General features: G+C 32.0%; 1 protein-coding gene across 3 annotated transcripts in view; it reads left to right on the forward strand.

The window, feature by feature from the left end:
- LOC149476257 (acyl-CoA-binding domain-containing protein 4) overlaps nucleotides 1–11,248 on the forward strand; it is a 31,400-nt gene extending 20,152 nt beyond the window's left edge. Inside the window, exons 2-9 of one of the 3 annotated variants that reach the window (XM_089712333.1) lie at nucleotides 1,956–2,067; nucleotides 3,850–3,931; nucleotides 5,857–6,007; nucleotides 6,548–6,645; nucleotides 7,483–7,567; nucleotides 8,638–8,738; nucleotides 9,665–9,784; nucleotides 10,180–11,248. In XM_089712333.1, coding sequence (XP_089568459.1) covers nucleotides 1,956–2,067; nucleotides 3,850–3,931; nucleotides 5,857–6,007; nucleotides 6,548–6,645; nucleotides 7,483–7,567; nucleotides 8,638–8,738; nucleotides 9,665–9,781 — 746 coding nt within the window. In that variant the 3' untranslated portion in view covers nucleotides 9,782–9,784; nucleotides 10,180–11,248. Of the gene's footprint in view, nucleotides 1–1,955; nucleotides 2,068–3,849; nucleotides 3,932–5,856; nucleotides 6,008–6,547; nucleotides 6,661–7,482; nucleotides 7,568–8,637; nucleotides 8,739–9,664; nucleotides 9,785–10,179 lie in introns of all 3 variants that reach the window. The other 2 variants (XM_089712331.1, XM_089712332.1) reach the window with 2 other exon arrangements.
- Nucleotides 11,249–14,931: the final 3,683 nt, after the last annotated feature.

Consider the following 14,931-nt stretch of genomic DNA (forward strand, 5'->3'; position numbering starts at 1 on the left):
ATAAAATATGATGAGTGAAAAACGTATCAAATAATCGGAGTACAGGATCGTAATTGGCATGTTGAACTCATTTATATAGAGTATAGACTATATTAAATTGTATTTGTATTTTGTATTACTTTTTACAATAGGTTATAAGATAAGCTAAACAAAGAAATAAATGAAGATTATCTGGTCATTTTCTAAATTTAACTTTATAAAGCGGAAAGATTTGATTGTATTGTTTGGTATTATTTTAATAAAAAATATTTACCGTTGTTAAGCCACAGCTACATGTAGTAACATCGGATTAACTTTTTTTATTTATACCGGGTCAAACCTCTCAAATCTACCGCTACAAGTAGGTACGCGACTATAGTCCTTCACAAAAGAGTGGTTAAATCGCTAAAAGAACAAAAAAAATTCTATGTCGCAATCATCTTGTTGAATCTGCTTTTTTACTGAATGACTAGCGCCTTTATTGAAAGACGACATTTAAATGAATCACTAGTCGGAACGTTGATTTTACAATCGTCACTCAATGTCCAATTCAATCAAATAGCAGATTCAATCAGATGTCGGCTACATCTACATTTATTCCATTTTATTCTAGACCCTAATTTTATATCTAAAAAGTGCTATACCGCCTTCACCTAAAATATTCAAAGACGCAATTCGACCTTGGTGGCACATTTCACATACACATTAAAACGCTATTGCTCCACTAATAGAATACATACTAGGTATATTTACATTGCAAGTAAGTTTGGCGCCTAATTTATTGAGTAAAATATAAAACCCGTAAAGAGTATGGACGTCAATTAGAATTTAGAAGTAGTTAAAACATGTTTAGGATAATCACCTACCTCAATAGGGTATTCAACTTTTTGTAATCTTAATTTATTAACTAGAAATTTTCCTACACTTACTAAATTTTTATGGAAGCAGTTACTATAATTATTGAATCAAGAACTGGTATTTTTGACCTACCGTTTAGGGTGCTTTTTCATCAATAATGTGCGAGGATGTGTAGCGAGGAACGTGTTTGTAAATTAAACCAATAGTATCGCTTCAAACGCTAAACAATTCAAACTTCAAACTAAATGATGATATATTTATGGTATGCTGTGGATGCGTTTGATAACCACCAATCATATTCATATTCATTGATCCATATAGCGTATTGCGTAGCACCGGCAGAAACGGATTCAATTAAGATATTATGTTTTTTATATGGAATGATGCGTGCTGTTGATCTGTGCTAATAAATATACAAAATGAAGAGCGTACTCTCGCTCAACGCGTACCGGCCACAGACTACAGAGCAAGTAATTATAGGTAGTACCGGCCGTTACTGAGCGCAAGCACAGTATTACGATAATGTATATTGTACTACTGTGGCGCGAGTTTATTTGGAAGCCGTATTTAGAGCAACTTTAAATAATTCGTTGAAAAAAAAAACATTTGTTAGTTAAAAATTTATTATTATATTCTTAAATATTAACTTAATAATGTAGACACTTAATAATGTAGACACAAACAAATAAAAAAATACCACGCATTTAAAAATAAAAATCATGCGCAACTATTTCGAAAAACTACAAAAATATTTTAGTTTGAGTGGATGCTTTTGAATTTTAGCTGTTTTTGAATGAAAATTAACTATATTGGTGTATTTTTTCAGCCAAGTACTAGTAAATTAATCCAAAACAGACGGGAGTCTAATAATTTTACTAATATCTGGAGTCTGCGTAAAGCTTCGAGCATGAATTCCAAAAACGGCCTGTGAAAAAACCTTTATAATGGGCAAATTATACACAAAATGTAGTATGTTTTTCAGCCAAGAAACAAATTATGAAGTGGCAAATACTAAAACTAAAAACTTAATAAGTCATGTTTTCTTCGCACTTCTAAAATCAGCATTCTAGGGCATGACTCTGAAGATCAAACATAACAAAGGTCGTTTCTATTTTCAGGGTCGTACCAGCCCAGCAATGAGATGATGCTAAAGTTCTACAGCTACTTCAAACAGGGCACAGAGGGCACATGCACGAAACCCAAGCCAGGTTTTTGGGATGTCATAAACAGGTATGTAGTTGTCATAAACTGGATGGCTGTGGCCTCCCTACATGGGAGTGGGGAGGATGGCTGTGGGGATAATAAACGTATTTCATTTCAAATAAAAGTGACGTCCGATGTTCCCTAGTGGGGTAATGGGCAGATGTAATATGCATACATCAGTTTCAAAGATTTTCTTTAGGGAAATAGGTGGCTAGTCTTATTGAATTAGTAGCTGTGCTCCGCGGTTTCACCCCCATTGCTCCGCTTCTGTTGGTTTTAGCGTGATGATATATATACCTTCCTCGATAAATGGGCTATCTAACACCGAAAAAAATTTTCAAATCCGACCAGTAGTTCCTGAGATTAGCGCGTTCAAACAAACAAACAAACTCTTCAGCTTTATAATATTATTATTATATTATATTGTATAGATTAAGTCTGCGTTTTTCTATATTTGAGAAATGTATATTTATAAACAGTTGTTTTGAATAATAAACGCTTAGAATAGAATTCTCAGTAATATATTATATATTTCTCAGTACATATATTTTTTGTAAACTAAAAATATCTTCTGTTTTATAAATGAATATGAGGAAATACCATGTATTTTTACTTTAACAAATAACGATTTTCTAAAAATACATTGACATTCTCAAAATATGATAATGTGATGGCATTGTGATATTTGTTGATAATAACTCATTAGTCAAGATAAAATTATGATAATATTATAAGGTAAAATTAACATTTGTAGCCACTTTGTAACAAAACGAATAAACACACTTATTTATATTTGTATAGCTAATGCGATTATACAAGTTTAAGTGCATAAAGTATAATATGATTGTTGACGTGGTATATATGTCACAGCTAACTAGTTAAATCAGCCGTTTTATTAGAGCCTATCCTCTTATGAAATGCCGTTAGGATTCAAATAGCACGCAGATACGCTTTGAGGCAATTTTAATAGTAGATTTGAAAACCTACATAGATTTGAATTTAGAATTTTGCATGGAGATATTTTGGAGGCTAGAGAGTGCTATAGGCTTCTTTTTAACACTATGAAAAATCACATTCATCATCACGATCAAAGGAGAATGGGCATTTTACTATGGAAGTTGGGCCTGAACCCTTGAGTTGGACCAATATACATGAGATATTGTTTTTATAATAGATCATAACAAATACATAAAGGGAAAAATATATATAAAAAAATAATCAACCGGCTTTTTGTACAGTCACATCAAGTTTTATTTCTTTGTGTATAATATTTTTTGCAATAAATAACTGTTATAAAACAATGACAATATCTTTATGTTGCTCCAATTCACTTTCACTTACAAATACGTACTAATCTTAAGCCTTCTAATAACCGAAATACACTAATATTATGTTTTGTAACATGTACCTATACCGTGTTTATTATAATTCAACGTAGTTAGACGTTTTTTGTGGTTAAACTCAGTCACTCCAGTGACATTTAGATTTATATTTACTTCACTCGAATTAAAAACACCGTTATTGTGCGAAAAATAATAGCCAAATAAATAAAACTTTTTGCCTTGACTGTACAAGAACCCGGTTGATTTATTTTTTTATTTTATTTTTTTCGTAAGGTATGTGTAATGATCTATCACAAAAACAATATTTCGTGTGTATTGGTCTTAGCCCAAGTTTCAGGCCCAATTTGCCCATTCTCCTTTCCTTTGACGACGAGCTTTTATAGAAAAATTACGAGCGAAGCCGCTGCTAACAGCTAGTGGATAATACAATACTGTATATATTGATATGTTATATATATTTTTACAGGGCAAAATGGGAGGCGTGGATGAAACTGGGTAATATGTCAAAGGAAGACGCAATGAAGGCTTATGTGGAAGAATTACACAAGGTGCGTTTTGTCGAGATTTTCTGTTGTACTGTAACAGTTGTTATTGATAAAACCTGTTTTACAGTCAAAAGATTTGGAAGGCTAAACAAAAACTATGGCATCGCGAACAAGGAAATTTCCTATACATATTTAAGAGCAGTTTGAACCTTTTAGACTAGAGTAGATAATTTTTGAAACAAAAGAAAATCGCAGTCGGATGAAACCCATTAGAAAAGGAGGGGAATATGATAAAAATGTAAGGAAAAATAAATTACGGTCAATCCGAGTTCGGGAAGCGGGAGGGGGGAGCTTTTAAGAGAAAAAAATGGTTTCTCTCGATTTCCGACAAAACTACAAGTCCTATATAAAAAAGTTCAATGGCAAAGTTGTAGGTAATTAAAAGTTCTACAACTTTTGTATTCACAATTTTTTCACATAACCTCAGAATTTAGGTGAAAAATTCAAAAAACCAAGTTTTTGGTCTTTTATTTTTATCTACTTCAAAATATATTTTTTTTCTACGAAATTTGGTGGAAACTTACTTTATTATGTCCCAAATACACTGTAATTTATTTGATTGAAAATATTTATTTTTTCGCCTTATTTTGAATTAATACCAAAAAAACAACCTAATTTTCAATCGAAAAGTCACCCGTCAAAATATCAGCTTTTTTCAAAAACTTGGGGTGCCTTTTATTCATTGAAATCTCTACTTTCATATGGTGTAAAAAAAATAAACACCACCATAGTAAATGTTCTCAGGAAATGCATACAAACAGTGTGAAAATTAGCTTTTACTAAATCAGGCACACTTCTCGAACTACCTGAAATGTTTTATCGACATCATTTTGCTTTTGAATATGCTGTAAAATATTAAACTTAGAACAGATAATTATTTTTCTTTTGAAATATTACCGAAAAGCCGATACAAGAGAAGATATAGAGTTCAAGAAGTGTGCCTGATTTAGTAAAAGCTAATTTTCACACTGTTTGTATGCATTTCCTGAGAACATTTACTATGGTGGTGTTTATTTTTTTTACACCATATGAAAGTAGAGATTTCAATGAATAAAAGGCACCCCAAGTTTTTGAAAAAAGCTGATATTTTGACGGGTGACTTTTCGATTGAAAATTAGGTTGTTTTTTTGGTATTAATTCAAAATAAGGCGAAAAAATAAATATTTTCAATCAAATAAATTACAGTGTATTTGGGACATAATAAAGTAAGTTTCCACCAAATTTCGTAGAAAAAAAATATATTTTGAAGTAGATAGAAATAAAAGACCAAAAACTTGGTTTTTTGAATTTTTCACCTAAATTCTGAGGTTATGTGAAAAAATTGTGAATACAAAAGTTGTAGAACTTTTAATTACCTACAACTTTGCCATTGAACTTTTTTATATAGGACTTGTAGTTTTGTCGGAAATCGAGAGAAACCATTTTTTTCTCTTAAAAGCTCCCCCCTCCCGCTTCCCGAACTCGGATTGACCGTAATTTATTTTTCCTTACATTTTTATCATATTCCCCTCCTTTTCTAATGGGTTTCATCCGACTGCGATTTTTTTTATCTTTTCATTATTTTTAAAGGCTTCTACCCCAGTCTATTTGTAATCTATTAAAAAAAAAATTTACTGAAATTTTTTTCACAACAACCACAATAATTATTACAGTAGTTTTTCATATTCAAGAAACAATTTTAATCATTTTATAATGCATTTTTTTCATAATAACACCAATTCCGTCTACTTTTTCACGTGTGAGGAACAATCTTGATACTTTCCATAATATTTTACTACGGCATCATCATCATCATGGAGCGTTTTTTGCATTCAAGAAACAATTTTAATCTTTTTGTAAGGTATTTTTTCATAATAACAACAAATCCGTTCATCTCTTCACGTGTGAAACAATCTTAATACTTTTAACCGTTATATTTATTATCACAGATAATCGAAACGATGTCATACAACTCTGACGTAGCGTCGTTCCTCACGATCAACGAAGATGGCGACGGCTTTCCCAGCGCTGATCTGCAGTTGGTAGCCGGTGATGTGCTGGCTAGATGTAGATCGGAGTCACAACACAATTCGCCTATGTGTGAGTGCCTTTTTGTTTATGGGAGATTTAAATTTGATATTTATGGTTTTATGGCATTCAAATGCTTTATAAAAGCCGCCAAAGATTACGGGTGGCTGAGTTAGTCAGGGGCGTCCGCCCCGGATCGGCGTGAAAGTATCGGGTTTGAGTCCCGCCTCGTGATCGAATTTTTTCTATTCTTTATAAATTTATAAGGATACTTATCATCAAAATTTAATAAAATTACGAAACATGTCTGTCAAAGTAACCTAATCGTTTGGAATGTAAATCCCCAGAAAAACATTGACGCTTACATAACAAAATATTCATATATTTTTTAAAGCGTGATATGTATTAATAAAAACCTGCTAATTTTAATGTTATTGAATGTATGTATGTTTATATAATCTGCAATGTAATCGTGAAAAAATTGTATGCCAATTGTTTGGCGAATTGTGTGGACTATTTTATTAATTGAATCATGTGACCTTGTATATTACCACAATTCTGACAAATAAATAATTTGAATTTGAATTTTAATAATATCCTTATTTATTCCAGATTCCCGTTCCGTAAGCGGCGCGTCGTCCCCCGTACCTGAAGAAACGGCGTCGCGGACACGACACGACTCGGAGGACGAGTACATAGACACCGTCGATGTTAGTGTACCGCACGTACGTGTCCGTGTCGTTTGTGTTGCGTGTGTGTGTGTGTGCTTGTGTGCGTGTGTGAGAGAGGGAGAGAGTGTGTGTGTGTGTGTGCGTGAATTGATGTATATGTAACACTTTATACGCGTTTTAAAGCGTTCTAATGAAGAAAAAAAATGTGTGCGTGTACTAGTGTACACACGTAAGAAGTGAAACTTTTTTATGACCTTATTTTTCAAAAAATAATTTACTATATGCAACTTTACAGAAATACGTCTAATCACGCGTGGTAGGGATAAGAAAAAGATGGCGCGTAACGGAAAAATGTCACGCGTAACGAAAAAATGTTATACTAATTTTTTTTCCAACCCCGATAAAGAAGTTTCACTTCAATTAAGGAATGGTGTTTAAAACATCATTTTACTCTCAATTTTACAGAATAATAAAACTTTTTTTAAAGATATTTGACAACACAATCGTACACTTGAAGGAGTATCATACAACATACAGTGCCACAAACTTAACTGACCCGGTGGCAAAAACTGGAACTACGTGCCGCCATTTTGAAATGTCACATTTTCACAGACTTTTCATACGGAATATTTTGTATAAATAAAAAGTTACTTATTAATGTTTATTTACATTATTTTTACCCTTGCATCCGGGGAAATACTATTTAGCGGCAACACTAAAATCGACATCAGTGACACCGTCACTTGGTCAGTTAAGTTTGTGGCACTATACTAAATACACTGCATACTAATTACATTAAACAATCAACAAATTAAAATATTTTCTACTAGGTACTTCTGAAACAACACAATAATCAAAAAAATATATTTCCCACAGGTGGAACCGGAGCCAGCGATACAAACGCACAACGCGCCGAGACTTAGCAACGGACACGCGTACCAAATCACTTCGCAATTAACACGTATGTATTTATTTTATTCTTTTATCTGTGGTGGTGAAAAAAAAAAAGATTTTGACTAGGAATATGAACAAATTATAATATATTGGGGAAAAAGGGAAGACATTGCACACCGATATATTTGCACTGCATCGAATAATGTAAAAAAAATATATACTTGTAAAAAGGTGATTTAGACTGAAAACATTATATAAATAATGTTAGTAGCAGAAAAATATGGCATCAAGATCCAGTTTGAATTATGCTTTATAAAGTATAATACAGTGCAACCTTAATATAACGTACCTCAATATAACGATTTCCTCGATTTAACAAATTTTTCGTAATCCCCTTGAATTGTCCATAAGATTCAATATAAAATAGCCCTTTACATTACGAACATTTTTTGCGAACAACCTCTTTATAACGAATTTTTAACTATCAAGAAAAGTATAAACACCTCTAATTAACGAATTTCGTCAACCCAAAACCTTTACATAAAGTTCCAACCAATGTAATGATTCTTTAATCATAGTATGTGATTCATGTCGCGACAGGTTTCGACATGCTTTTGTTCGTAAAACGATCATTTTTGTTTAATTTAAATTGGAAAGTAATGTGAAAACTGCTGCTCGTCACTATTGTTAAAGATTCAAGTTGAAATGGATCAGAAACGTAAAAGACCCACAAAAAGACCTCTTTATAACGAATTTAAGACCAACCTAACCTCAACATAACGAACCTCAGTTCAACGAATTACTTGATATAACGAATATTTATTTGTTCCCTTCAGATTTGTTATATCGAGGTTGCACTGTATTAACTTCGTTATCGTTATTTCTAAATTTGGTATCGTTTTAGGGTTACAAAATTCCTAAAGGAGAAACTTATTGTACTTTAACCCATTGACCACCGTAAGCCCCGATCGGGGCGCGACACAATAGATTTTCTATTGTGTCTGTGATTCCGAGGACTGATGGATTAAATTAAAAAATTAACGCACTTTCTTCAAGTTTACTTATAAAACTATAATATATTTATACTACATTTACTACATGTACCTACTTATAATTATATTTTATTTCAATTTCCAGATCTAAAAGTACTAGAACAACTACCGGGTACACTCGCTCGATTGGAGGCTGATGTAGCTGCGTTGAGAAAAGCTGTGGAAGGCGATAGACGGATATTGGATGTAAGTATATACAATGGCAAAAGCCGCTTATTAGGATAAATCCATACTTAATATTCGAAAGTAAAAGTAAATGCGAAAGTAACTCTGTCTGTCTGTCTGTTACTCAATCACGCCTAAACTACTGAACCAATTTGCATGAAATTTGGTATGGAGATATTTTGATACCTGAGAAAGGACATAGGCTACCATTTATTGCGAAATATGTACCCCGGGCGAAGCCGGGGCGGACCACTAGTATTAAATAAAATATCTAAGCATAATAAATATAGCTTTCTATTGGTGCTGGAATTTTTTAAATCGGCTCAGTAGTTATTGTATGAAAACATTACCAAGATGAGAACGAAGATGATACAATAAACACAAATGTAACCTCTTTATAATGTTATTAGTTTAGAGAAATAACTAGTCCCATAATCACGCTCAAAAAGTGTCCTAAGTGTGAAGCAATGGAGAAAATAAAATTGCAGCGTAACGACACACTTCTTTATTTTGAAAGTTCTAACAAGAATGATCCACGTTTAACAATGGCTAGCTAATATATAGGCTTATCCCCTCCGCGTGGCTGGCTGGTAGGCATGGCGGTGGCATGGCGGCTGGCAGGAGGGGATGTCAACATGGCGGCTTGGCTTGACGGGGGTGACAGGCGACCGACGTCACGTCCGTTACCACAGAACACATATTACTGTCCGTTACATAAGAAAAAACTCTGCCTACACATATATTAGGCAGAGTTTTCTTATGAGCGATAATTGATACATTACTTTATTTACTGTCACTAAATAACGTCAAACGTGTTAATTTAAATAATTGTTTAATACATATAGTCACTTTCTATGTTTGTCATTTCAAAGGATTGTACTATCATACATATCTATAAAAATATATGGTTTATCATAATATAACTATGTATTTATTTTTGTTTACAGCAAGTATCAAGCAGCTGGCGTTGGCCGTGGCAAGAGCTGAGCCCACCTACATTGTTTTTGGTCGTCGTTTGGCCGTTTATCGCATATCGCTTTATGGCGAGGAAGAATCGCTCTTAGTGGGTATGTAATAAGGTTCAAAATTGTGTAGAAATGTTTGCGTTTGTGTGGAGCAAAATCGCTCTTAATTACTATGCAATAGGGTTTAAAAGTGTGGAGTATATTCGATCTTAGTGAGCATGTAATTAGGGTCAGAATTGTATGAAAATGTTTGCGTTTGTGTGGAGTAAAGTCGCTCTTAGTGAATATGTGTTTAGGTTTAAAATTGAATGAAAATGTTTGCATTTGTGTAGAGTAAAGTCCCTCGTTATTACGTGTTAAGGTTCAGAATTGAATGAAAATATTTCCGTTTGTGTGGAGCTAAATCGCTCTTAGTTGTTATGGATTGTAATTTTTTCTTATTTGTGTTGAAAGTAAGTATATAAATTTGTAAATAATTAATCAATTTTCCTTTACAGGTGTCAACGGATTCCATAATGTGATTCATACGTGCTAAACTTATTGTTGAGAGAATCAAAAATATCATTATTTAGGCCCTTATACTATTTTAACTAATATACTTGTGTCAGGGCTATTAGTAGCAACATTCCGTTTTTATCCAACATGTCAAAAAGACGTACCTCATTATTCATTGTTATCGTTTTAAAGTCAATTGGAAATAAGTAAATTTTGAAGTAGTCGCTATTAATTATATTAATCACCTCTTTAAATTTTGCTATGTAAGTAGTATATCAAATAAGAGATCTTATGCGTGAACTGTCATTTTGACAGTAGCTATGGCATATAATAATTGATTGAAAAATTGCACCAATTGTGCCTTTTTTCTTCAGAGTAAATTAATACGTTTCTGTTCTGTACCTAATCTTTTATTTTCCGTCTTTTCGTTTGAAAATTGCATCTGTTTTTATTATTTCAATCACTTAAAAAATAAGTACAAATATGCCTTAAATTGTAAGTGTTCATTTTAATATATTTATGTAATACAAGTCGATTCTGTACTGTAACACTTCAAAATATTCTTTACATTAATTATAGTTACATATGTTGTTGAGCTTTAGTGTGCTTTTTATGTAAAATAAATAAGCATTTGTATGTAGGTTACATAATTTGTGATTATAATATGAAAATATCTTATTACAACGGTAAAATGTTGCTACCCGTTGTGATGAAATTGCATTTTATTTGTGAAAGGGATTTTATTGGGCTTATGGTTTAAAATTAATTATAAAAATCTCGCATTAATTTGGGACAAATAAATTGTAAAACTTTTATTTATGTTTTTTACTATTTTAATAATATATACCTAATTGTTTTATTTCGTACCTATTCGCAAGCATAGTGATGAGTTTATCTGTTACCTGTTATTTTCAAATTTTAAATAAGTGTTTTTAGGTTATGATAATTTTATATTTTTGTGATATATAGGTTATTAAGTGACATTTCGTTTCCCGCCTTTTATTGACAGTAACGGCACGGGCTGCAGCTATACATCTCCATTTATTCCCAAAATAAATAAAAAACAATAAATTTCGTTTTTCATTTCTCTTCCTATACTTTAAATACAAAAAATTAAACAAATACAAAAATAACAAAAATGTTATCTATTTTATTTGATCCGATTTTCACTTTTAATTGCCTATGTTGTGCATAGACAACATATACGCAATTGATTAAAAATAAATCGTAAAACCTTCATAGACAACGAAAAATGTGTTCTGTTGGTTCTGTTTTTAAATGTAGTATTAATGTAATTTTTTCCCGTATAATAAATTTGTTCAGAAATGCAAAAATGTGGGAACGAAGTACCTTACCATTATAATTTGTCCATATTATAACATTTTATTACAAACTTAAAATGTGTGAATTTAGATAGAACTGCAACTATAAGAATTGTTGTATTTTGTTATATTATCTGTAGAATTTATTGCATCTCGATTTTTGAAACCAAATGTGTTGTAACTATGTAATTTAAATATAAATGAATTAGGGTTTGAACTATTCTAGGCTGGGAAAATTCATAAAAATCGTATTGTATTTCTGGCTTAGTTAAAATTTATTGAACAACGATATAGGTATGTGAAATTAAGGCAAACTGCGTTTGTTTTGTAATAATTTCTCTATTAAACTTTGTTCTTTTGAATATACAGGCGCTTTTTGCATAATTTACATACCAGCATGAACGAAAATGCAATTTTACCTTATTTGTAAGACGGTGTTACGAATCAGTCGACAGTAGATTTGTATTAAATTGTTACTGTAATAAATATATGGGGGTTTTACAAGTTGTTGTTTTATTTTACCTCAAATCTGTATCAAGAAGCTTTATTTTTTGATACATTATTACCTATTCACACCTTTTCATTGCCTTTATCAAATATTTTATCAATAAGTATGGAATATGGCATATATCGTTATTTTCTACATAATAAAAATGTCGCCAAATGTGTTGCTAAGCCCAAAACTCGAGAACGGCTAAACCGATTTCGTCAATTATTTTTTTTATAATATTCCTTGAAGTACGAGGATGGTTCTTATGGGGAGATGTACCAAGGCCCACGGGCGAATCGCACAGCTATTTATGAATATAATTGTGTGATTGTCTCACAAGGGAGCGATTTTATGATTGTTAATTTGATGCTTTTTGTGTCTGGAGATAGTAACTAAGGTAAAAGATTAGAGAGTGAAATAGGCTACTTTGAAAGCAGTAAAACAGCGCATTCCCAAGGCACATCTAATATCATATTATTATGCATTTGAATCACACCGATATTTAAAAATTCCGATAGATGGCGCTATATTATAAATGTGACATCTAATTCTTTGATCACACATGCTAAGCGGTGGAAATTGGAATTATATAGAAAATGAATGCGGAATAGATAATCATTAAACATTAAGGCTGGGTTGCACCGTGCTACTTAAGCAAAAAATATGTTAAAGTAACGGTTTGGGAAACTATAAGTTGCACCATGTGACAATAATTTTGTAGAGGACGTTATAATTTTAACACTAACTATAACCACTCGTGTTTCACTCGTTAAAGCTAGTGATAACGTTAAATAACTGTCAGAAGCGTCGATTACAAAATGAGATGTTATTTGATTTACGACTAATTGTTGTTATTTGATGTCGAAGTTACCGTAAAAGTCATAGTTACTGATATTATTTGATGTCGAAGTTACCGTAAAAGTCACAGTTACTGTTAATGTTAAATTTGAGATTACTAACTGTAACTAAAATATGTGCAACCGAGCCTATATGACAAAAAAAAACATTTATTGTCGAACGTCGATCACTGGTTGACCACTAGTAAATATAAGTAGGTGATGAATAAAACACACATTTTTCTCTGTCCCTTTATTAGAAACAAACATCTTACCTTAAATCACTGTCTCAAAATAAAACGTACGTAATATATCGAATTTAAAATAAACTTAACGAAAATCTAACATGGCCCGTAATCAACTTAACTATATACAAATTAAATCACATTTAACTAAATTAAATAACATAAAACAATAAAAAAAGGATACAAAACAAATTCTTGTACTTCAAAATGGATTTGCATTGGGGTACAAATAACTAGGGTACGTAAAAAATATACAGGGTGTCCCACTGTTGGTATACTAAGCTCAAAGGAGGTTATAGTTTTGGCTACGCTGAGTACGTAAAAATTACTTAAAAAATTCCAGACGCATTTTTTTTTCCAAATAGATGAATTCTTAAAACTCTATGTGTACACCCCTAAGAAGCAGCCCGCCCATTTTTGCCACTAGCACGTGAGCTATTGTTTAAGATTATGTTTTCATAGACAAAAAGCTCACATTAGAGAAGCGGTATATGACGGCTGCGCGAAGCTAGAGAAGAAAACATGGATTTTCAGGAAAAATTTATCAAAAATTGTTTGATGTAATTTTGTTGTTTATGTATTTTTTACGTGATCAGTGTAGGCAAAACTACACGTCCCTTCGCGCTTAGTATACCAATGGTGGGACACCCTGTATATTTAATAGCGTTTTATCTGTCTGTCTCTAACATTCTAAGTTATTTGAGAAATACATATCAGTAAATATTAATTTTCAAATTGGCAGCTATTTATTTCATTTCCTCATCGGAAGCCACCTGCATGTTATCTTTCTCATTCTTTAGGTCGTATTGGTGCAGATAGTAAAAAAACAATTAAAATATGAACTAAATACATATTAAAGGACGCGTTGTGAATAAAAAAGAATTGATGTTATACAAAGATATTAAAATATTATAAAAACAAAACTTGGAATGTTTATATAAATACAGTTTGTAATAACAACACAAAAATACAGTTTAAAATTCTAGATTTTGAATGTTCTATTTTAAATCGATGTATGCCAGAATCTTATTTCAAATACAAAATAATAATTATTATTTGGACCCCAAAGCATCAACACAAAAAACAAAAGAAAAAACAATAATGGAAGGCTAAACTAACTTAAATATAATAATTTAAAGCAAAACCATTTCTGTTTTAAGATCATATCTATGAATGACAAATTCACGTCATAATCAAAGAATTCTTCTTTTTAAAGAATAAGGTCCATTATTGTTCAAAGTAATCTTAAAACAGAAACGCAGACAGCATAAACTTCATGTCATTACAAAAAACTACACTTAAAGACAATACACTTTATGACTTTAGGTACAACTTTGTAGAGAGAAATTAATATTTTTGAGATTTTAACGCCAAATATTATATTAAATGCGATAGAAGCGAGTCGTCTACAGCGCCCCTAGTGGCCGATTTTGGAATCAACTTTAAATTTAACATATTATCTATAAGGCATAATAGTCCGTTTTCTTATGGGCATGCTTGTATGGAAAGGTATACATTTTTGAGTAAAGCAATGAAATTTGGTTCGAATGTTGTACTCGTCCACCTAAGCCAAAATCGCCTGGTAGCCAGTCTCTACTCCCCGGCAGAAGGGAGGGAGGGGGGGTTATAGAACAGAGCGCCCGGTGCTCGGAAAAAAAATTCTGGCGGATTCATTTGGCCCTTTGAGTCGAGTTTGGTGTCGTTATCAGGTAACTAGATGATGCCCGATTCATTCCCCATACCAGTTTTTTAGGGTTCCGTAGCAAAATATGTCACAATCTTTAAAATAATAAACTTTTGGCAGTGGCAAAATCCAAACAAACCAGTATATTTTTAAATTTTTGTATGAAACTTGGTTTAT

This window comes from Colias philodice, chromosome 28 (genome assembly GCF_061535455.1).
Source record: "Colias philodice isolate Cphi_HAF_F1 chromosome 28, ilColPhil1 Martin Lab GWU primary, whole genome shotgun sequence".
NCBI lineage: Eukaryota > Metazoa > Arthropoda > Insecta > Lepidoptera > Pieridae > Colias > Colias philodice.